Raw genomic sequence first — 21,759 nt, 5'->3', positions numbered from 1 at the left:
GACTTGGTAGTTTGGAGCAGACAAACCTATTCTGGATTCCCCAGTGAGAATTCTCCATAAAACTATATATATATTTGGTATTGGCACGATCAGGAGACATGGGACTTTCCCAATCAGTTGAATTTTTGGGATTTTTTTTCATTTTTAGACATTTAGAAGCCTATATCTTGTTACAGAATTGGAATTACACAAAAATTCTACCATATTTTGAAAGCTTAGTTTGTCCTGAAAAAAACGATATATTGTTTTCCTGGGTAAACTAAAAGTCCCCCCGAGGAAAAGCCCCTAAAGTGTTCAAAAACTGTCTGGCAATACACGTTCCGCTTTGACCAAAATGGCTGGCAGTAACAGGGTTAAACAGCCCCCCTAGTTATATAGGGCTTGGGGCAAGCAGCAGGCTGTACCCCTGAGTGTTTCAGTCAGTCGGTTAGGATACACCAACCGCCAATATGCAGCAGCCAAGAGAACGAAAAAACACCCTACAAGTGGGAGGAGTAAGGATAGCCTAGCGGTAGGGTGCCCAGCAAATTAACTGTAGGGGCAGCTATTGACCCCCTAATGTAAGGGAAGAGGCTCCTGTGAGTTTGGGGCAAGTAATAGGGGGTTAATTACCCACATACTGACTGGAGCAACAGCACTGCCGGGGCAGTTAATGGGAAGAAGTTTATTAACTGTTACAGGGCAATTATATGACACAGGGTGTTGGGGAGCCAATCAGAAACCCTGCTGTACTGGATCTAGTGATCTCTAATGGCCCAGAACCTATAGCAAATGTGCCGGTACCAGAACCCCTGGGTAATAGTGACCATAATGTTATCTCATTTAATGTTTGGGGCAAAAAGCAAATATACCCTGGGGCAACAAAGCCTCAGAAAAGCAAATGTTAGCTCCTTAAGGGCAGTGATTCAGGGCACCGATTGGGCAGTAGGGTTTCTGCCAAAACACAGAACCAAAATGAGTGTCATTTAAACTGATATTAAATTATTACTGTTCCCACTTTTTCCCCTTAAGAAGTAACTGTAGGGGCAATAAGGACCCCCCAAGTAAAGAAGTTAATAGAAGGCATGAGGGGGGCATTTAATAGCTACAGGGGGGTCAGAAGCCGCGCTCAATGAATACAAACACTATAACGAGTGTAAATCAGCAATCAAAGATTGAAAATGAGGAGCTGATTGCGGCACAGGCTTAGACTCCTCCCCCAAAAAGTATATTAATAGTAAAAAGATGTGGGTGGAGCTGAAACTAAAAGGGGTGTGGCCACAACGAGACCTTGGAGCATTCTGCCTCAGTAAGATCCACCCCTATTTCCCAGCAAATCATAAGCCATTGGGAATGGCAGACACGCCTCCATACAAGGAATACGCCTGATGTTCTGGTAAAAGAAGGAGGCGGAGACACAGGAAAACTCCATGTTTTATTGGGCCGAGGGAGGAAACCTCCCAACATAAAAACAACAGAAACGGCCAATAAAATGCTCTAAAATCTTCCAGTTTCATTTGTGCAAAAAAGCAAGAAATGTCTAAATTAATCTGTAATTCACTCTCTGTATATATATATATTATATTAACCCACGAGAGGCTCCTCCCCGTGAAGTAACGGGGCCATTAATACTGGGATTGGGCCAAGGCACCGCCTACAGCACGTAGGACTGTACAATGGGTGTGTAATTAGAGTGCAAGCTTTGAGGCCCAGAGCAGACAGGCATGTGGATGGGATCTTGAGCCCAGCCAATATTAGTAACATGGTGGGGTTGTTTGGCACTTTGCTTATGGGAAACAGATATTAGGCCCCCTCGGGGCAAATACGCTCCATCAGGAACCCCGAGAGATATTAGACTCCCTCAGGGCCAATGAGCTCCATTAGGGACAGGGAACCCCGAGAGATATTAGACTCCCTCAGGGCCAATGAGCTCCATCAGGAACCCCGAGAGATATTGGACTCCCTCAGGGCCAATGAGCTCCATCAGAAACAGGGAACCCCGAGAGATATTAGACTCCCTCAGGGCCAATGAGCTCCATTAGGGACAGGGAACCCCGAGAGATATTAGACTCCCTCAGGGCCAATGAGCTCCATCAGGAACCCCGAGAGATATTAGACTCCCTCAGGGCCAATGAGCTCCATTAGGGACAGGGAACCCCGAGAGATATTAGACTCCCTCAGGGCCAATGAGCTCCATCAGGAACCCCGAGAGATATTAGACTCCCTCAGGGCCAATGAGCTCCATTAGGGACAGGGAACCCCGAGAGATATTAGACTCCCTCAGGGCCAATGAGCTCCATTAGGGACAGGGAACCCCGAGAGATATTAGACTCCCTCAGGGCCAATGAGCTCCATCAGGAACCCCGAGAGATATTAGACTCCCTCAGGGCCAATGAGCTCCATCAGAAACAGGGAACCCCGAGAGATATTAGACTCCCTCAGGGCCAATGAGCTCCATTAGGGACAGGGAACCCCGAGAGATATTAGACTCCCTGAGGGCCAATGAGCTCCATTAGGGACAGGGAACCCCAAAGGGATTAGACCTTCTAAGGGCCAATGAGCTCCATTAGGGACAGGGAACCCCGAGAGATATTAGACTCCCTGAGGGCCAATGAGCTCCATTAGGGACAGGGAACCCCGAGAGATATTAGACCTTCTCGGGACCAATAAGCTCCATCAGAATCTGTTAGTGGTTAGAAGGTTAGCAAGCAAACTGATCCAAGGATGAAAGGTTCTGGGGGTGCCCACTGGTCCAGGACTGAGCTTGGGGCCCAAGTGTAAGGGCTGGGGGGCCCAAGTGTAAGGGCTGGGGGGCCCAAGTGTAAGGGCTGGGGGGCCCAGAGCAGTATGGCAAAACTCCTTCCTGTTCATTAGCAAAACTGTTTCCTTTCCCAGAGGGGCTTCCCAGGGAGGAGCAGGTCCTTACACAGCTCAGGGTCCGAGGACCTGCCGGAGCGGAGGGCGCACAGCAGCGTAGTCTTACAGTTCTCCTGGCACACCTCGTCCACGTGGCCCTTGTGGTGCAGGTACCAGAAGGTCTGAAACAACCTCTCATCCTGCAGGAACCGGCGAGTAAGCAGCTCCCAGTCGGCTGGAAATGCCGATTTCATTCCGTAGGTCTCGAGGGCGCGGTATAGTAGGGTCCAGCGGGGGTCCTGGCCCGGCCGGGCATTGGCCTCCGTCAGGTTCAGTATGTAGGTCTCGTGGTCCAACACCATGTGGGAGCTCTCTGGGTACTCGCCGTCTATCTGGTACACGCGGTAGCCTGGGCACAAGGGGGCGCAATACATAAGTGTCACTTACCCAGAACTCCCAGCTCACTGTCACCCACAGCACGGGGGGGGGGGGGGGAAGCAGGTTTGGGGGGTTGTACAGAGCAAGTGGGGGGCCCTGTACAAAAATACATACCCCTGAGTGTGCCCACCCCCCGGAACTGTCTGTAAGGGCCCACAATCCTTAGCGCACCGAGGCGGGGGCAAAGTGTCCCACAATGGTGGCAGCCAATGCCATATGCCCAGCACTACAGTCATATTGCACTCATTACCCATAATTCCCAGCACACAGCAGCACTGGGGGGCGTACACAATGGGTGCCCCTTATTGCTCTAGAACTTGCACCCTGGGGAAATGTTAATGACCCCTCCCATCCTATTGCCTGAAGGTATGACTCCTCCTTCCCTGCCTCACCCCGCCCCTAGGTATAACTCCTCCTACCCAGCTTCCCATACCCCAAGGTTTAACTCAATGTACGCCACCCAAATAGAAAAGCTCCACCTACCCAGCCACATACATACCCCCCGGTATACCTACCTACTCACCCTCATACTCACAGGTACCACTCCTCCTGCCCCACCCCTCAGGTATAACTACCTACTCACCCTCATACTCACAGGTATCACTCCTCCTGCCCCACCCCCTTGGTATAACTGCCCCTACTCACCCTCATACTCACAGGTATCACTCCTCCTGCCCCACACCCCTGGTATAACTGCCCCTACTCACCCTCATACTCACAGGTATCACTCCTCCTGCCCCACACCCCTGGTATAACTGCCGACTCACCCTCATCCTCACAGGTATCACTCCTCCTGCCCCACCCCCCTGGTATAACTGCCGACTCACCCTCATCCTCACAGGTATCACTCCTCCTGCCCCATGTAATACAGCCTGAGATTCAACCTACCCCGCCTAGTATAACCCTCTTACCCTGCCCCCTCCCCCCCAGGCATAGCTTCTCTTGCCCCACCCCCCAGGTATAACTACCTACTCACCCTCATACTCACAGGTACCACTGCTCCTGCCCCATGTAATACAGCCTGAGAGCCTGCCCCCTCCCCCCCAGGCATAGCTTCTCTTGCCCCAGGTATAACTCTTCCGACTCCACCTATAACTTTCACCCCCCCAATACCAAGTCCCTCCAAAACAAGCCGAGTTATAACTCCTCCAACTCCACCGTTCTAAGGGCCACTTACCTGGGTTCAGGTTTATGAAGGTAGTAACGCTGGGAGAAATGAACGCCACAGACACGGGGCGCGTCAGAGTCTCCTCATCATAAAACATCTCAAATTCATCCAAATGGGTGTGTCCGAAAAACTGTGCAGCAATGGTGCTCTCATACCTGATTGGCAGAGACATGATGGAAGAAGGGTAAGAGCAATGGGGGAGACAGCAGCCTATAATGAGAGAGCAGTGGGAGGGGCAGAGTAGAATAATAAGAGAGCAGTGGGAGGGGCAGAGCAGGATAATGAGAGAGCAGTGGGAGGGGCAGAGTAGAATAATAAGAGAGCAGTGGGAGGGGCAGAGCAGGATAATGAGAGAGCAGTGGGAGGGGCAGAGTAGAATAATAAGAGAGCAGTGGGAGGGGAAGAGCAGGATAATGAGAGAGTAGTGGGAGGGGCAGAGTAGAATAATAAGAGAGCAGTGGGAGGGGCAGAGCAGGATAATGAGAGAGCAGTGGGAGGGGCAGAGTAGAATAATAAGAGAGCAGTGGGAGGGGCAGAGCAGGATAATGAGAGAGCAGTGGGAGGGGCAGAGTAGAATAATAAGAGAGCAGTGGGAGGGGCAGAGCAGGATAATGAGAGAGCAGTGGGAGGGGCAGAGTAGAATAATAAGAGAGCAGTGGGAGGGGAAGAGCAGGATAATGAGAGAGTAGTGGGAGGGGCAGAGTAGAATAATAAGAGAGCAGTGGGAGGGGCAGAGCAGGATAATGAAAGAGCAGTGGGAGGGGCAGAGTAGAATAATAAGATAGCAGTGGGAGGGGCAGAGCAGGATAATGAGAGAGCAGTGGGAGGGGCAGAGTAGAATAATAAGAGAGCAGTGGGAGGGGCAGAGCAGGATAATGAGAGAGTAGTGGGAGGGGCAGAGTAGAATAATAAGAGAGCAGTGGGAGGGGCAGAGCAGGATAATGAGAGAGCAGTGGGAGGGGCAGAGTAGAATAATAAGAGAGCAGTGGGAGGGGAAGAGCAGGATAATGAGAGAGTAGTGGGAGGGGCAGAGTAGAATAATAAGAGAGCAGTGGGAGGGGCAGAGCAGGATAATGAAAGAGCAGTGGGAGGGGCAGAGTAGAATAATAAGATAGCAGTGGGAGGGGCAGAGCAGGATAATGAGAGAGCAGTGGGAGGGGCAGAGTAGAATAATAAGAGAGCAGTGGGAGGGGCAGAGCAGGATAATGAGAGAGCAGTGGGAGGGGCAGAGCAGGATAATGAGAGAGTAGTGGGAGGGGCAGAGCAGGATAATGAGAGAGCAGTGGGAGGGGCAGAGTAGAATAATAAGAGAGCAGTGGGAGGGGAAGAGCAGGATAATGAGAGAGTAGTGGGAGGGGCAGAGTAGAATAATAAGAGAGCAGTGGGAGGGGCAGAGCAGGATAATGAAAGAGCAGTGGGAGGGGCAGAGTAGAATAATAAGAGAGCAGTGGGAGGGGCAGAGCAGGATAATGAGAGAGCAGTGGGAGGGGCAGAGTAGAATAATAAGAGAGCAGTGGGAGGGGCAGAGCAGGATAATGAGAGAGCAGTGGGAGGGGCAGAGTAGAATAATAAGAGAGCAGTGGGAGGGGCAGAGCAGGATAATGAGAGAGCAGTGGGAGGGGCAGAGCAGGATAATGAGAGAGCAGTGGGAGGGGCAGAGCAGGATAATAAGAGAGCAGTGGGAGGGGCAGAGTAGGATAATAAGAGAGCAGTGGGAGGGGCAGAGCAGGATAATGAGAGAGCAGTGGGAGGGGCAGAGTAGAATAATAAGAGAGTAGTGGGAGGGGCAGAAAAGGATAATGAGAGAGCAGTGGGAGGGGCAGAGTAGAATAATAAGAGAGCAGTGGTAGGGGCAGAGCAGGATAATGAGAGAGCAGTGGGAGGGGCAGAGCAGGATAATGAGAGAGCAGTGGGAGGGGCAGAGTAGAATAATAAGAGAGCAGTGGGAGGGGCAGAGTAGAATAATAAGAGAGCAGTGGGAGGGGCAGAGTAGAATAATAAGAGAGTAGTGGGAGGGGCAGAGCAGGATAATGAGAGAGTAGTGGGAGGGGCAGAGTAGAATAATAGAGCAGTGGGAGGGGCAGAATAGAATAATAAGAGAGCAGTGGGAGGGGCAGAGTAGAATAATAAGAGAGCAGTGGGAGGGGCAGAGCAGGATAATGAGAGAGTAGTGGGAGGGGCAGAGTAGAATAATAGAGCGGTGGGAGGGGCAGAATAGAATAATAAGAGAGCAGTGGGAAGGGCAGAGCAGGATAATGAGAGAGCAGTGGGAGGGGCAGAGTAGAATAATAAGAGAGCAGTGGGAGGGGCAGAGTAGAATAATAAGAGAGCAGTGGGAGGGGCAGAATAGAATAATAAGAGAGCAGTGGGAGGGGCAGAATAGAATAATAAGAGAGCAGTGGGAGGGGCAGAATAGAATAATAAGAGAGCAGTGGGAGGGGCAGAGTAGAATAATAAGAGAGCAGTGGGAAGGGCAGAGCAGGATAATGAGAGAGCAGTGGGAGGGGCAGAGTAGAATAATAAGAGAGCAGTGGGAGGGGCAGAGCAGGATAATGAGAGCAGTGGGAGGGGCAGAGTAGAATAATAAGAGAGCAGTGGGAGGGGCAGAGTAGAATAATAAGAGAGCAGTGGGAGGGGCAGAGTAGAATAATAAGAGAGCAGTGGGAGGGGCAGAATAGAATAATGAGAGAGCAGTGGGAGGGGCAGAATAGAATAATAAGAGAGCAGTGGGAGGGGCAGAGCAGGATAATGAGAGCAGTGGGAGGGGCAGAGTAGAATAATAAGAGAGCAGTGGGAGGGGCAGAGCAGGATAATAAGAGAGCAGTGGGAGGGGCAGAGTAGAATAATAAGAGAGCAGTGGGAGGGGCAGAATAGAATAATGAGAGAGCAGTGGGAGGGGCAGAGCAGGATAATGAGAGCAGTGGGAGGGGCAGAGTAGAATAATAAGAGAGCAGTGGGAGGGGCAGAGTAGAATAATAAGAGAGCAGTGGGAGGGGCAGAATAGAATAATGAGAGAGCAGTGGGAGGGGCAGAATAGAATAATAAGAGAGCAGTGGGAGGGGCAGAATAGAATAATGAGAGAGCAGTGGGAGGGGCAGAATAGAATAATAAGAGAGCAGTGGGAGGGGCAGAATAGAATAATAAGAGAGCAGTGGGAGGGGCAGAATAGAATAATAAGAGAGCATTGGGAGGGGGAGAGAGAGCAGGATAACAAGAGAGCAAACGAGAGAAGAAGAAGATATAACTGAGAGTTTTTCTGACCTGTTCACAATCCGATAATAATTCCAGCTCCAGCTTTTGAGGCAGAGCCCGGGGGGGATGTGGCCAATGATATGGACCTGCAGGAGGGGCAGGAGAATGCACAAAGGGTTAACTGATGCCCCACATGCTGAGACACACAGAAATAGGTGAGAGAACGAGACAGACATGGGCTGCGGGGTATAGACAGACAGAGGCAATACAGGGGGCAGAGATGGGGTAATACAGAGGGTGAGGAGGCAGAGAGACATGATAGGCTGGGCACAGGGAAGAGAGTCAGCGACAGGGAGGCAGAGACAGACAGAGAGGACAGCAGAGACAGACAAGGAAGCCAGAGACAGACAGAGAGGACAGCAGAGACAGACAAGGAAGTAGCGGGTTTGATGCTAAGGCCTGACCTTCTCTCCCTTTTCTTCGGCCTCCTGTAACACCTCCACCAACCACTGTAACTGCCCCGCCGGGTCGGTGTAATTAATCAGCAGCCAGAAATTCCCCAAATCACAGAAATTCATGTTCAGAGACACCAGGCGCAACCGGGGGCCAATTGGCACAGTGTAGAACCCCGCAGTCCTGCCAAAGAGCAACAGTTAGACTGCAGGCTTCAGAGAGATCAAGGGTTAAACTGCAGGGTTCAGAGAGACCAAGGGTTAAACTGCAGGGTTCAGAGAGATCAAGGGTTAAACTGCAGGGTTCAGAGAGACCAAGGGTTAAACTGCAGGGTTCAGAGAGATCAAGGGTTAAACTGCAGGGTTCAGAGAGATCAAGGGTTAGACTGCAGGGTTCAGAGAGACCAAGGGTTAGACTGCAGGGTTCAGAGACCAAGGGTTAGACTGCAGGGTTCAGAGAGACCAAGGGTTAGACTGCAGGCTTCAGAGAGACCAAGGGTTAGACTGCAGGGTTCAGAAAGACCAAGGGTTAGACTGCAGGGTTCAGAGAGACCAAGGGTTAGACTGCAGGGTTCAGAGAGACCAAGGGTTAGACTGCAGGGTTCAGAGAGACCAAGGGTTAGACTGCAGGGTTCAGAGAGACCAAGGGTTAGGCTGCAGGGTTCAGAAAGATGAGGGATATACAATCACCCCAAATCTGTATATACACAGCACAATCACCCCCAATCTGTATATACACAGCACAATCACCCCCAATCTGTATATACACAGCACAATCACCCCCAATCTGTATATAGACAGCACAATCACCCCCAATCTGTATATAGACAGCACAATGACACCCAGTGCCAGGGTGGGTACTTACCTGAGAGTGCTGAGGGCAGACTGGGGCAGCCAGTGGTGCCACTCCTGTGCCATGCTGTGATACAGCCAATGGGAGGACAGGTTCCCTTGCACATAAGGAGGTGGGAAGCTGTTGACGGGGGTGCTCTCGTGGTTGCCCACAGCCGGGTACACGGGCACAGCGCCCAGGTACTTGCGGATGAGACCAGTGAGGGTCCTTAGAGCGTCCAGTTGGTCGGCGCGTGTTTGCTGCCACACGTTGTGGGCGGGGATGTCGCCAGTCCAATACACCGCCTGGTAGGGCCCCTGGGCAGAGACTTGGCGCAGCAGGGACTCAATGGTGTGTAGGGGTAAGTCACACTTACTGTAGGTGCCCCAGTACCCTGCCCCGCTCTGGTTATGAGCTGGGGGCATCCGGCAGCACAGAGGCTCCTGGCAGCTGGCAGAACTCCCGGGCAGGTACTGCCGGTCCCAGTGCAGATCCGTTAGGAAAAGGACTCTGGACACAGGAGAGCCAGGCGTGGGGGGCACGGGCGGAACCACTGGGGGTTTGGGCTTATTGGGCAAAGAAATGTTCCAGTTTGAGCCAATGTCCCACACCCCACAGTCAGCGCCAACCAATAAGCCGCAGATCTCCGACGGGCGCAGAACCGACAGGACCCACGCCGTGATGATATCCTTCTTAAAGAGCTGAATGGTCTGTTGGCACACACTGGGCTCTGCCAGCCGCAGCGCCATGCACACCCGCTCTGCCAGCGAGGCCACCATCTCCTTGTTACTGTCTACCTGGGGGCACAGGGGGCGGGGTTACACTCACAGCCGGGGGAGGGGGGGTAATAATGCTTGCACCCTCTATTTCTCATATACACCCTTATTAACCCTTTCCCGATACAGATCTGTACAGCAGATATTAACCCTTCCCCTTATCCAACCCCCTGGCACCGATTAACCCTTTCCCTGACACAGACCAGAACACGAGCCCTTCCCGGCAAACAACATACCCCTTGGACTTACCTCCAGGCTGATATCCAGGGCAGCGAACAACACTTTGCAGATGGGGCAGGTGAGATTGCGCCACCCATAGCCTGCCCCCAGCTGGTGCAAGTAGGAGTGCAGTGTGGGGGGGGCAAGTAACTTGTCTGGGACTGGCAAACCGGATGCCACTGAGGCAAAAATCATCACAGCGAGGAACCCCCTAACGGAATGCATTGTGCCCCAGCACCCCAAAGCTGCCCCTCTTCTATACTGTGCCCCCTAAACCTGCCCCTCTTCTCCACAGTGCCCCCTAAACCTGCCCCTCTTCTCCACAGTGCCCCCTAAACCTGCCCCTTCTCCACAGTGCCCCCTAAACCTGCCCCTCTTCTCCACAGTGCCCCCTAAACCTGCCCCTCTTCTCCACAGTGCCCCCTAAACCTGCCCCTCTTCTCCACAGTGCCCCCTAAACCTGCCCTTCTTCTCCACAGTGCCCCCTAAACCTGCCCCTCTTCTCCACAGTACCCCCTAAACCTGCCCCTCTTCTCCACAGTACCCCCTAAACCTGCCTCTCCTACAGTACCCCCTAAACCTGCCCCTCCTACACAGTACCCCCTAAACCTGCCTCTCCTACACAGTACCCCCTAAACCTGCCCCTCCTACACAGTACCCCCTAAACCTGCCTCTCCTACACAGTACCCCCTAAACCTGCCCCTCTTCTCCACAGTACCCCCTAAACCTGCCTCTCCTACACAGTACCCCCTAAACCTGCCCCTCTTCTACACTGTGCCCCCTAAACCTGCCTCTCCTACACAGTACCCCCTAAACCTGCCTCTCCTACACAGTACCCCTAAACCTGCCCCTCTTCTACACTGTGCCCCCTAAACCTGCCTCTCCTACACAGTACCCCCTAAACCTGCCCCTCTTCTCCACAGTACCCCCTAAACCTGCCCCTCTTCTCCACAGTACCCCCTAAACCTGCCTCTCCTACAGTACCCCCTAAACCTGCCCCTCCTACACAGTACCCCCTAAACCTGCCTCTCCTACACAGTACCCCCTAAACCTGCCTCTCCTACACAGTACCCCCTAAACCTGCCTCTCCTACACAGTACCCCTAAACCTGCCTCTCCTACACAGTACCCCCTAAACCTGCCTCTCCTACACAGTACCCCCTAAACCTGCCTCTCCTACACAGTACCCCTAAACCTGCCTCTCCTACACAGTACCCCCTAAACCTGCCTCTCCTACACAGTACCCCTAAACCTGCCTCTCCTACACAGTACCCCCTAAACCTGCCCCTCTCCTACACAGTACCCCCTAAACCTGCCCCTCTTCTACACTGTGCCCCCTAAACCTGCCCCTATTGAGTGCCCCCTTTTATATAGTGCCCCTAGACTTGTCCCCCTCCCCTACACCTTCTATACAGTGCCCCCTACACCTGCCCCTCTCCTATAAAAGTGCCCCCTACACCTGCCCCACCAATATAGTGCCCCCTACACCTGCCCCACCAATATAGTGCCCCCTACACCTGCCCCACCAATATAGTGCCCCTAGAGTTGCCCCCTACCCTACACCCACTCCTCCTATACAGTGCCCTCTAGACCTGCCCCTCTCCCATACAGTGCCCCACCTATATATTGCCCCTAGGCTTGTCCCCTCTTTCACTTTCCCTACACCCACCCCTGCTACACAGGGCTCCTTATTCCTCCCCCTATAACACTGAGCTCCCTATAACCGCCTCCATGTGCCCCAAGCCAATAAAGCACCCCAGTCCCCCTGCCTTGCGTCGCTCGGTCACTCTGACACTACCGGGTACAGGGCTGGGGGGGCGGAGCTACAGGGAGAGAAGGCGGGGAGCCCAGCAACCAGTCACACTGGCACTTCCGGGTGGTGGGCGGGGAAAGGGGCGGTGTCTCACTGTAGAACAACGATCTGTCACTCTGGCGCCTGCGGCTGTTGGGCTGGAGGGAGGGCGGGGCTGCGTGGGGGAGGAGTAGGGCTTTGCGGTGAAGAGGACGGATTGGTGGATAGAAAAGTGGGCGGGGTAGTTATTTCCGGCCCTGCCCAGTCATGGGACTCCCGGGTTGCGGAGCTGTAGGTGCGGTTGTGGGTCCCGGGGTGGGTGTATGAGGTGCCGGTAGGTGCGGGAGTTACACCCGGGGGCCCGGACTGAGCTTTTGCCGAACTTATTGTGCGAAATCATCACCTGCGGTTTGTGACCGGGGGGAGGCGGGCGCGTTGCATTCTGTGTGTGCCCCTCCCCCAGTCTGACCTGGCGTGACCTCTCACCCCTAAACCTCCGGGGGGGGGGCGGGATTGCCTCCGTCTCTTGCCTGACTGCCCCGGGGCACTTCGTCTCGTTTGTCTGGGTGGGGCCCATGCACTCACACCGGCCGGGCCCTTGTCATGTGATTGGGGCGGGGCTAATGATCCCTGCCCTCTGGCTCTGACTTGTGGCCCAAACCCTGCCCTCTGACTCTTACTTGTGGCCCAAACCCTGCCCTCTGACTTGTGGCCCAAACCCTGCCCTCTGGCTCTGACTTGTGGCCCAAACCCTGCCCTCTGACTTGTGGCCCAAACCCTGCCCTCTGACTTGTGGCCCAAACCCTGCCCTCTGGCTCTTACTTGTGGCCCAAACCCTGCCCTCTGACTTGTGGCCCAAACCCTGCCCTCTGGCTCTGACTTGTGGCCCAAACCCTGCCCTCTGACTTGTGGCCCAAACCCTGCCCTCTGACTTGTGGCCCAAACCCTGCCCTCTGGCTCTTACCTGTGGCCCAAACCCTGCCCTCTAGTTCTTACTTGTGGCCCAAACCCTGCCCTCTGGCTCTGACTTGTGGCCCAAACCCTGCCCTCTAGTTCTTACTTGTGGCCCAAACCCTGCCCTCTGACTTGTGGCCCAAACCCTGCCCTCTGGCTCTGACCTGTGGCCCAAACCCTGCCCTCTGGCTCTGACTTGTGGCCCAAACCCTGCCCTCTAGTTCTTACTTGTGGCCCAAACCCTGCCCTCTGGCTCTGACTTGTGGCCCAAACCCTGCCCTCTAGTTCTTACTTGTGGCCCAAACCCTGCCCTCTGACTTGTGGCCCAAACCCTGCCCTCTGGCTCTGACCTGTGGCCCAAACCCTGCCCTCTGGCTCTGACTTGTGGCCCAAACCCTGCCCTCTAGTTCTTACTTGTGGCCCAAACCCTGCCCTCTGACTTGTGGCCCAAACCCTGCCCTCTGGCTCTGACCTGTGGCCCAAACCCTGCCCTCTGGCTCTGACCTGTGGCCCAAACCCTGCCCTCTGGCTCTGACCTGTGGCCCAAACCCTGCCCTCTGGCTCTGACTTGTGGCCCAAACCCTGCCCTCTGGCTCTGACTTGTGGCCCAAACCCTGCCCTCTGGCTCTGACTTGTGGCCCAAACCCTGCCCTCTGGCTCTTACTTGTGGCCCAAACCCTGCCCTCTCGCTGTTGCCTTAGAGATGACTACATGTTGGTGTTGCCTCATATTTCCCTTAGTGACGCCATTTTGTTTTGAACCTCTCATGCTGCCAGTGTAGTGCCTTTCCTGTGGGGAACTGATGGAGGAGGCAGTGAGGGTTGGGGGGATCAGATTGGTGGATCAGATTGGTGGATGAGTGGTTGGACCTGAAGGATGAAGGGAGGGAACAGGAATGGTTCAGTGTAAAGATCAAACTGTGAAACACTGTTTTCACCCTATAAAGGCGGAAGTGTGGGGAGGAATAATGTCACAGAACCCGACTTCCTCCTTTGTGTCTCTCAAACCTGTTGGGACATAACTGTTCCTTTTGCGTTTCATCCCGAGACTCCATTTTGTTCTTTACCTCACAGCATTGCCTGACCGACTCCATTTTGTTCTTTACCTCACAGCATTGCCTGATAGACTCCATTTTGTTCTTTACCTCACAGCATTGCCTGATAGACTCCATTTTGTTCTTTACCTCACAGCATTGCCTGACAGACTCCATTTTGTTCTTTACCTCACAGCATTGCCTGATAGACTCCATTTTGTTCTTTACCTCACAGTATTGCCTGACAGACTCCATTTTGTTCTTTACCTCACATCATTGCCTGACAGACTCCATTTTGTTCTTTACCTCACAGCATTGCTTGTCAGACTCCATTTTGTTCTTTACCTCACATCATTGCCTGACAGACTCCATTTTGTTCTTTACTTCACAGCATTGCTTGTCAGACTCCACTTAGACTGTAAGCTCTATGGGGGAGGTACTTCCTGCTGTGTCATTCATCTGTGTGTGTTTATATTTATTATACTTCTCTGTACAGTACAGTGCTGTGGGCCCTGGGCACAAACCTGGCACATATGGCTAAATGCCTGGCAGGGCAGCACCAGGGTACCAAACCTACTGAGACTGTAGCGGATACCCCCCCCGCCCGCCATAGGGCACGTTATTCCAGGGCTGTAATGTCCCCCTGAGCCTGTGAGTGATACAGAAACAGGAACCGGTGGCACCAAAGGGATCTGAGAAGGAACATGTGGTTCTACTGGGTCCCTATTCAGCACCATCTCTCCTATACAGGCATGGGGGGGAAGTGTTAGCGCCCGGGGGGGGGTTAGTGCCCAGGGCACAGTCTGCTGGAACGTAATGTTCTGGGCTGAAGAATCAACATTTGGGAGGGGATGTTTAGTAATGAGCGGCATGTGATTGGCTGCATCCAGGTACCATGTGATTCTGTAATTAGATCTGTAGCGTCATGGGATCCTGCTCTGTGCCAACTGGATCATTTACTGCTTCTTCCAAACTATATGTATAGGGGGGTGACTGTTACCCCAATGTTTCTATATATCTGTAACCATGTTATGGGCTAAGGGGGCCCAGCCTGAAGGCCAGTTAGGGGGGGATTTGGGGTGAGTGTTTATTTGTGCCCTGGGTACCCCTGGAACTATAGCGGGGTGACTGTTACCCCAATGTTTCTATATATCTGTAACCTTGTTATGGGCTAAGGGGGCCCAGCCTGAAGGCCAGTTAGGGGGGGATTTGGGGTGAGTGCTTATTTGTGCCCTGGGTACCCCTGGAACTATAGTGGGGTGACTGTTACCCCAATGTTTCTATATATCTGTAACCTTGTTATGGGCTAAGGGGGCCCAGCCTGAAGGCCAGTTAGGGGGGGATTTGGGGTGAGTGCTTATTTGTGCCCTGGGTACCCCTGGAACTATAGCGGGGTGACTGTTACCCCAATGTTTCTATATATCTGTAACCTTGTTATGGGCTAAGGGGGCCCAGCCTGAAGGCCAGTTAGGGGGGATTTGGGGTGAGTGCTTATTTGTGCCCTGGGTACCCCTGGAACTATAGCGGGGTGATTGTTACCCCAATGTTTCTATATATCTGTAACCTTATTATGGGCTAAGGGGGCCCAGCCTGAAGGCCAGTTAGGGGGGATTTGGGGTGAGTGCTTATTTGTGCCCTGGGTACCCCTGGAACTATAGCGGGGTGACTGTTACCCCGATGTTTCTATATATCTGTAACCTTGTTATGGGCTAAGGGGGCCCAGCCTGAAGGCCAGTTAGGGGGGGATTTGGGGTGAGTGCTTATTTGTGCCCTGGGTACCCCTGGAACTATAGCGGGGTGACTGTTACCCCAATGTTTCTATATATCTGTAACCTTGTTATGGGCTAAGGGGGCCCAGCCTGAAGGCCAGTTAGGGGGGGGATTTGGGGTGCTTATTTGTGCCCTGGGTACCCCTGGAACTATAGCGGGGTGACTGTTACCCCAATGTTTCTATATATCTGTAACCTTGTTATGGGCTAAGGGGGCCCAGCCTGAAGGCCAGTTAGGGGGGATTTGGGGTGAGTGTTTATTTGTGCCCCGGGTACCCCTGGAACTATAGCGGGGTGATTGTTACCCCAATGTTTCTATATATCTGTAACCTTATTATGGGCTAAGGGGGCCCAGCCTGAAGGCCAGTTAGGGGGGATTTGGGGTGAGTGCTTATTTGTGCCCTGGGTACCCCTGGAACTATAGCGGGGTGACTGTTACCCCAATGTTTCTATATATCTGTAACCTTGTTATGGGCTAAGGGGGCCCAGCCTGAAGGCCAGTTAGGGGGGGGGATTTGGGGTGCTTATTTGTGCCCTGGGTACCCCTGGAACTATAGCGGGGTGACTGTTACCCCAATGTTTCTATATATCTGTAACCTTATTATGGGCTAAGGGGGCCCAGCCTGAAGGCCAGTTAGGGGGGATTTGGGGTGAGTGCTTATTTGTGCCCTGGGTACCCCTGGAACTATAGCGGGGTGACTGTTACCCCAATGTTTCTATATATCTGTAACCTTGTTATGGGCTAAGGGGGCCCAGCCTGAAGGCCAGTTAGGGGGGGATTTGGGGTGAGTGCTTATTTGTGCCCTGGGTACCCCTGGAACTATAGTGGGGTGACTGTTACCCCAATGTCTCTATAAATCTGTAACCTTGTTATGGGCTAAGGGGGCCCAGCCTGGAGGCCAGTTAGGGGGGGATTTGGGGTGAGTGCTTATTTGTGCCCTGGGTACCCCTGGAACTATAGCGGGGTGACTGTTACCCCAATGTTTCTATATATCTGTAACCTTGTTATGGGCTAAGGGGGCCCAGCCTGAAGGCCAGTTAGGGGGGATTTGGGGTGAGTGCTTATTTGTGCCCTGGGTACCCCTGGAACTATAGCGGGGTGACTGTTACCCCAATGTTTCTATATATCTGTAACCTTGTTATGGGCTAAGGGGGCCCAGCCTGAAGGCCAGTTAGGGGGGGATTTGGGGTGAGTGCTTATTTGTGCCCTGGGTACCCCTGGAACTATAGCAGGGTGACTGTTACCCCAATGTTTCTATATATCTGTAACCTTGTTATGGGCTAAGGGGGCCCAGCCTGAAGGCCAGTTAGGGGGGGATTTGGGGTGAGTGCTTATTTGTGCCCTGGGTACCCCTGGAACTATAGCGGGGTGACTGTTACCCCAATGTTTCTATATATCTGTAACCTTGTTATGGGCTAAGGGGGCCCAGCCTGAAGGCCAGTTAGGGGGGGATTTGGGGTGAGTGCTTATTTGTGCCCTGGGTACCCCTGGAACTATAGCGGGGTGACTGTTACCCCAATGTTTCTATATATCTGTAACCTTGTTATGGGCTAAGGGGGCCCAGCCTGAAGGCCAGTTAGGGGGGGATTTGGGGTGAGTGCTTATTTGTGCCCTGGGTACCCCTGGAACTATAGCAGGGTGACTGTTACCCCAATGTTTCTATATATCTGTAACCTTGTTATGGGCTAAGGGGGCCCAGCCTGAAGGCCAGTTAGGGGGGGATTTGGGGTGAGTGCTTATTTGTGCCCTGGGTACCCCTGGAACTATAGCAGGGTGACTGTTACCCCAATGTTTCTATATATCTGTAACCTTGTTATGGGCTAAGGGGGCCCAGCCTGAAGGCCAGTTAGGGGGGGATTTGGGGTGAGTGCTTATTTGTGCCCTGGGTACCCCTGGAACTATAGCGGGGTGACTGTTACCCCAATGTTTCTATATATCTGTAACCTTGTTATGGGCTAAGGGGGCCCAGCCTGAAGGCCAGTTAGGGGGGGATTTGGGGTGAGTGCTTATTTGTGCCCTGGGTACCCCTGGAACTATAGCGGGGTGACTGTTACCCCAATGTTTCTATATATCTGTAACCTTGTTATGGGCTAAGGGGGCCCAGCCTGAAGGCCAGTTAGGGGGGGATTTGGGGTGAGTGCTTATTTGTGCCCTGGGTACCCTGGAACTATAGCGGGGTGACTGTTACCCCAATGTTTCTATATATCTGTAACCTTGTTATGGGCTAAGGGGGCCCAGCCTGAAGGCCAGTTAGGGGGGGATTTGGGGTGAGTGCTTATTTGTGCCCTGGGTACCCCTGAAGGCCGATCAGGCCTTTTTGGTTGGGGATAATGGCAGAGTAGGGACTGGAGGGCTCTAGGAATCATTTCTGGGTGCTACGGGTGCAGAGGCAGTAAGGGGCACCTACACCCTGAGATCCAGTGTAACCAGTAGTGGTGCATTCAAGCCGCGGGGTGATATTTCCTCGCACCCCCCCCTCAGAGACTGGACAAACAAGTCATGTGACTGCTGACACAGGGGTTAGGGTGCAAGGAGGGCAGATTCGCACAATGATAGGAAATCTCATTCTCAGCAAGTTTCAGTGTTTGTTGCTTATTAGTAAATTGCAGCTGAGAGCAGATCCGATTGGTCCGTCTGTTCCGACTCGGAGTGTCTGTAAAGGTGGGGGTCACAGTGCAGGTTGCAAACCCCCAAACCTTCTCTCAACTCACAAAATTGCCCCCTTTTCCTTTGTGACTGGGGGGGTCATTGCATTACAGTCCTGCCGTGGGTGGGGGGCACCTCGTACAGTAAACTGCTTTGGGCGACATTTCATTTCCCGCACCCCCCGGGAGTTGTTCATGGGATTAGCCAATCAGAGTGCTCGTGCCATGCTGGTTACTGACATTGGCGCAGGGGGCATTTCTTTTGCTATAAATGGGTGTTGGCACTGACTCCCTAAGGTGTGTCCCTTAGCACCCATTGGCTTAGCCCCGCCCCCTTATGTGCCAGGCTTCCCAGCAATAACACAGAGGGGGTACTGAGAGTGACCCAGTTGTACAGGAGGGGCCAGGGATGGGGTAACCTGTGTCCTGATTCCTCCAAAAAGGGGTTAAACTCATCTAAATTCTGATCAACTTGTGTTTATTATCTGGGTCCCTGGTTCTGCTCGTGTTCTGGTACCTTAGCCTGCACCTTGGGTTTCAGCAGCGAGTTCTGCTCCCTGGTCCGTCCCGCTGGGCTCTGCGCCCCCAGTCTGTATTTGTATCATTGTTACAGTTCTGCTCCCTGGTCCGTCCCGCTGGGCTCTGCACCCCCAGTCTGTATTTGTATCATTGTTACAGTTCTGCTCCCTGGTCCGTCCCGCTGGGCTCTGCACCCCCAGTCTGTATTTGTATCATTGTTACAGTTCTGCTCCCTGGTCCGTCCCGCTGGGCTCTGCACCCCCAGTCTGTATTTGTATCATTGTTACAGTTCTGCTCCCTGGTCCGTCCCGCTGGGCTCTGCACCCCCAGTCTGTATTTGTATCATTGTTACAGTTCTGCTCCCTGGTCCGTCCCGCTGGGCTCTGCACCCCCAGTCTGTATTTGTATCATTGTTACAGTTCTGCTCCCTGGTCCGTCCCGCTGGGCTCTGCACCCCTAGTCTGTATTTGTATCATTGTTACAGTTCTGCTCCCTGGTCCGTCCCACTGGGCTCTGCACCCCCAGTCTGTATTTGTATCATTGTTACAGTTTTGCTCCCTGGTCCGTCCCGCTGGGCTCTGCACCCCCAGTCTGTATTTGTATCATTGTTACAGTTCTGCTCCCTGGTCCGTCCCGCTGGGCTCTGCACCCCCAGTCTGTATTTGTATCATTGTTACAGTTCTGCTGCCTGGTCCGTCCCGCTGGGCTCTGCACCCCCAGTCTGTATTTGTATCATTGTTACAGTTCTGCTCCCTGGTCCGTCCCGCTGGGCTCTGCACCCCCAGTCTGTATTTGTATCATTGTTACAGTTCTGCTCCCTGGTCCGTCCCGCTGGGCTCTGCGCCCCCAGTCTGTATTTGTATCATTGTTACAGTTCTGCTCCCTGGTCCGTCCCGCTGGGCTCTGCGCCCCCAGTCTGTATTTGTATCATTGTTACAGTTCTGCTCCCTGGTCCGTCCCGCTGGGCTCTGCGCCCCCAGTCTGTATTTGTATCATTGTTACAGTTCTGCTCCCTGGTCCGTCCCGCTGGGCTCTGCACCCCCAGTCTGTATTTGTATCATTGTTACAGTTCTGCTCCCTGGTCCGTCCCGCTGGGCTCTGCACCCCCAGTCTGTATTTGTATCATTGTTACAGTTCTGCTGCCTGGTCCGTCCCGCTGGGCTCTGCACCCCCAGTCTGTATTTGTATCATTGTTACAGTTCTGCTCCCTGGTCCGTCCCGCTGGGCTCTGCACCCCCAGTCTGTATTTGTATCATTGTTACAGTTCTGCTCCCTGGTCCGTCCCGCTGGGCTCTGCACCCCCAGTCTGTATTTGTATCATTGTTACAGTTCTGCTGCCTGGTCCGTCCCGCTGGGCTCTGCACCCCCAGTCTGTATTTGTATCATTGTTACAGTTCTGCTGCCTGGTCCGTCCCGCTGGGCTCTGCACCCCCAGTCTGTATTTGTATCATTGTTACAGTTCTGCTCCCTGGTCCGTCCCGCTGGGCTCTGCACCCCCAGTCTGTATTTGTATCATTGTTACAGTTCTGCTCCCTGGTCCGTCCCGCTGGGCTCTGCACCCCCAGTCTGTATTTGTATCATTGTTACAGTTCTGCTGCCTGGTCCGTCCCGCTGGGCTCTGCACCCCCAGTCTGTATTTGTATCATTGTTACAGTTCTGCTCCCTGGTCCGTCCCGCTGGGCTCTGCACCCCCAGTCTGTATTTGTATCATTGTTACAGTTCTGCTCCCTGGTCCGTCCCGCTGGTATAGGACTGGGCGCAGCAAAATCTGATGAATTATGTCTTTTTTTATCTCCTTATTATGATGATGGATCCCTTGCTGCTCAGTAGGTACCAGGGCACCGGCTACAGAACTCTATTCTCCTTACAGCGAGTATAGGACCAGCACTAAATAGTCATTGGATTTGGACTGTACTGATGGTACCGCCTCCCTGCAGGTACTGAATTCTGCCCTGTTTGCCCCATGTGATACTGCAGGTACATGGGGAGCATTACTACCCCAGGGCTAATTCTACTAGTCCTCTGCCTCAGGTTAGGCTTTAACCCCTTGGTGCCACTAGGGTGGCATAGTATTTAACCCTTTAGTTTAAATCCCAGGGCCACAGGGATGGGCTCAGCCGGGCACTAGTTGCACACAGGCTCTTTATGGGCTTTGTGATCTGTCACTCAAACACTGACTTGGTTCTGTATCTGCCAGAGATTGGCTGAATGATAGGCACCCAGCCTTATTTTGATTGGCCGCACGGTGGGGTGGGTTGGACTGTTGGTTTAAATGTTCGCTAGGGGCATGTGAGGGGCCTCATTGGGGATCAGGCTGCACCCGGGGTCTCCCCATCTCTCTATCCACTCCTTCTCTGTTGCTCTTGCTGCCCAAATCCCCTGCCCCGGTTCCGCTCAGTGTTGGGGGTACCTCAGGGGTCTGTACCTGCCCCCCTGTTCCCTCTCTCTTTAGGAGACTTTATATCTTCTTTTGGTCTTAAATATCACTTATATGCAGATGCACCCAGATATATTTAGGCACCCCTCACTAACCACTGATGTTCAACCCTAGATTGCTAACTGCCCCCCTGGGTATCTCCCCCTGAATGAACCAACCCCACCTCAAACTCAGCCAAACCTGCCCTTCTCCTCTCACTATTACTAGTGATGGCATGGCCATTAACCCTGTTAATTCAGCACACTGCCTGGGGGGGGGGGGTATTTCTGCCCAGTCCCTCTCCTTCTCTATCCATATTAATAACCAAAACCTGCCTGTCCCCCCCCCCCCCGATATTGCTATGATTTGCCCCTTTATTTTCCAAGTAACAACTAATCCTTGCCCTTATCCTTTCCCGCTTAGATTACTGCAATCTTCTATTAACCGCCCTCCCAGACTCCCACCTCTCTCCCCTGCTGCTAGGATCCCCCCCTTGGGAACCTGTTCTGCCCCAGTAATACCCCTAGCATGGCTGCCAGTTAAACAAAGGGTAGGTACAGAATCGTTCTGCCAGCGTTCCTATCCCCTCACCCCCTGCCCCCCACTACATCCCCTCACTGATCTCCCCATATGTTTCTGGGTGTTTCCTCCCCCCCTTCCCCCAGAGCCTCCATCTTTTTACCCCCTCCGCACCCCCTGCTCTCTCTCGTCTTAACCCT

At 53.2% G+C, this 21,759-nt stretch overlaps 1 protein-coding gene across 1 annotated transcript; it reads right to left on the bottom strand.

Moving 5' to 3' along the window:
• Positions 1-1,395: 1,395 nt before the first annotated feature.
• smpd1 (sphingomyelin phosphodiesterase 1) lies at positions 1,396-10,519 on the bottom strand. The gene is made up of 6 exons (XM_002943500.5): positions 9,943-10,519; positions 8,951-9,714; positions 8,098-8,269; positions 7,703-7,779; positions 4,451-4,596; positions 1,396-3,244 (listed from the first exon to the last, which is right to left on the bottom strand). Exons 1-6 carry the CDS (start codon positions 10,135-10,137, stop codon positions 2,850-2,852), a joined length of 1,749 nt encoding a protein of 582 aa, XP_002943546.1. The 5' UTR covers positions 10,138-10,519; the 3' UTR covers positions 1,396-2,849.
• Positions 10,520-21,759: the final 11,240 nt, after the last annotated feature.

Source organism: Xenopus tropicalis, chromosome 2 (assembly GCF_000004195.4).
Source record: "Xenopus tropicalis strain Nigerian chromosome 2, UCB_Xtro_10.0, whole genome shotgun sequence".
Taxonomy (NCBI): Eukaryota; Metazoa; Chordata; class Amphibia; order Anura; family Pipidae; genus Xenopus; species Xenopus tropicalis.
This window is presented reverse-complemented; position numbering and strand designations above follow the sequence as displayed.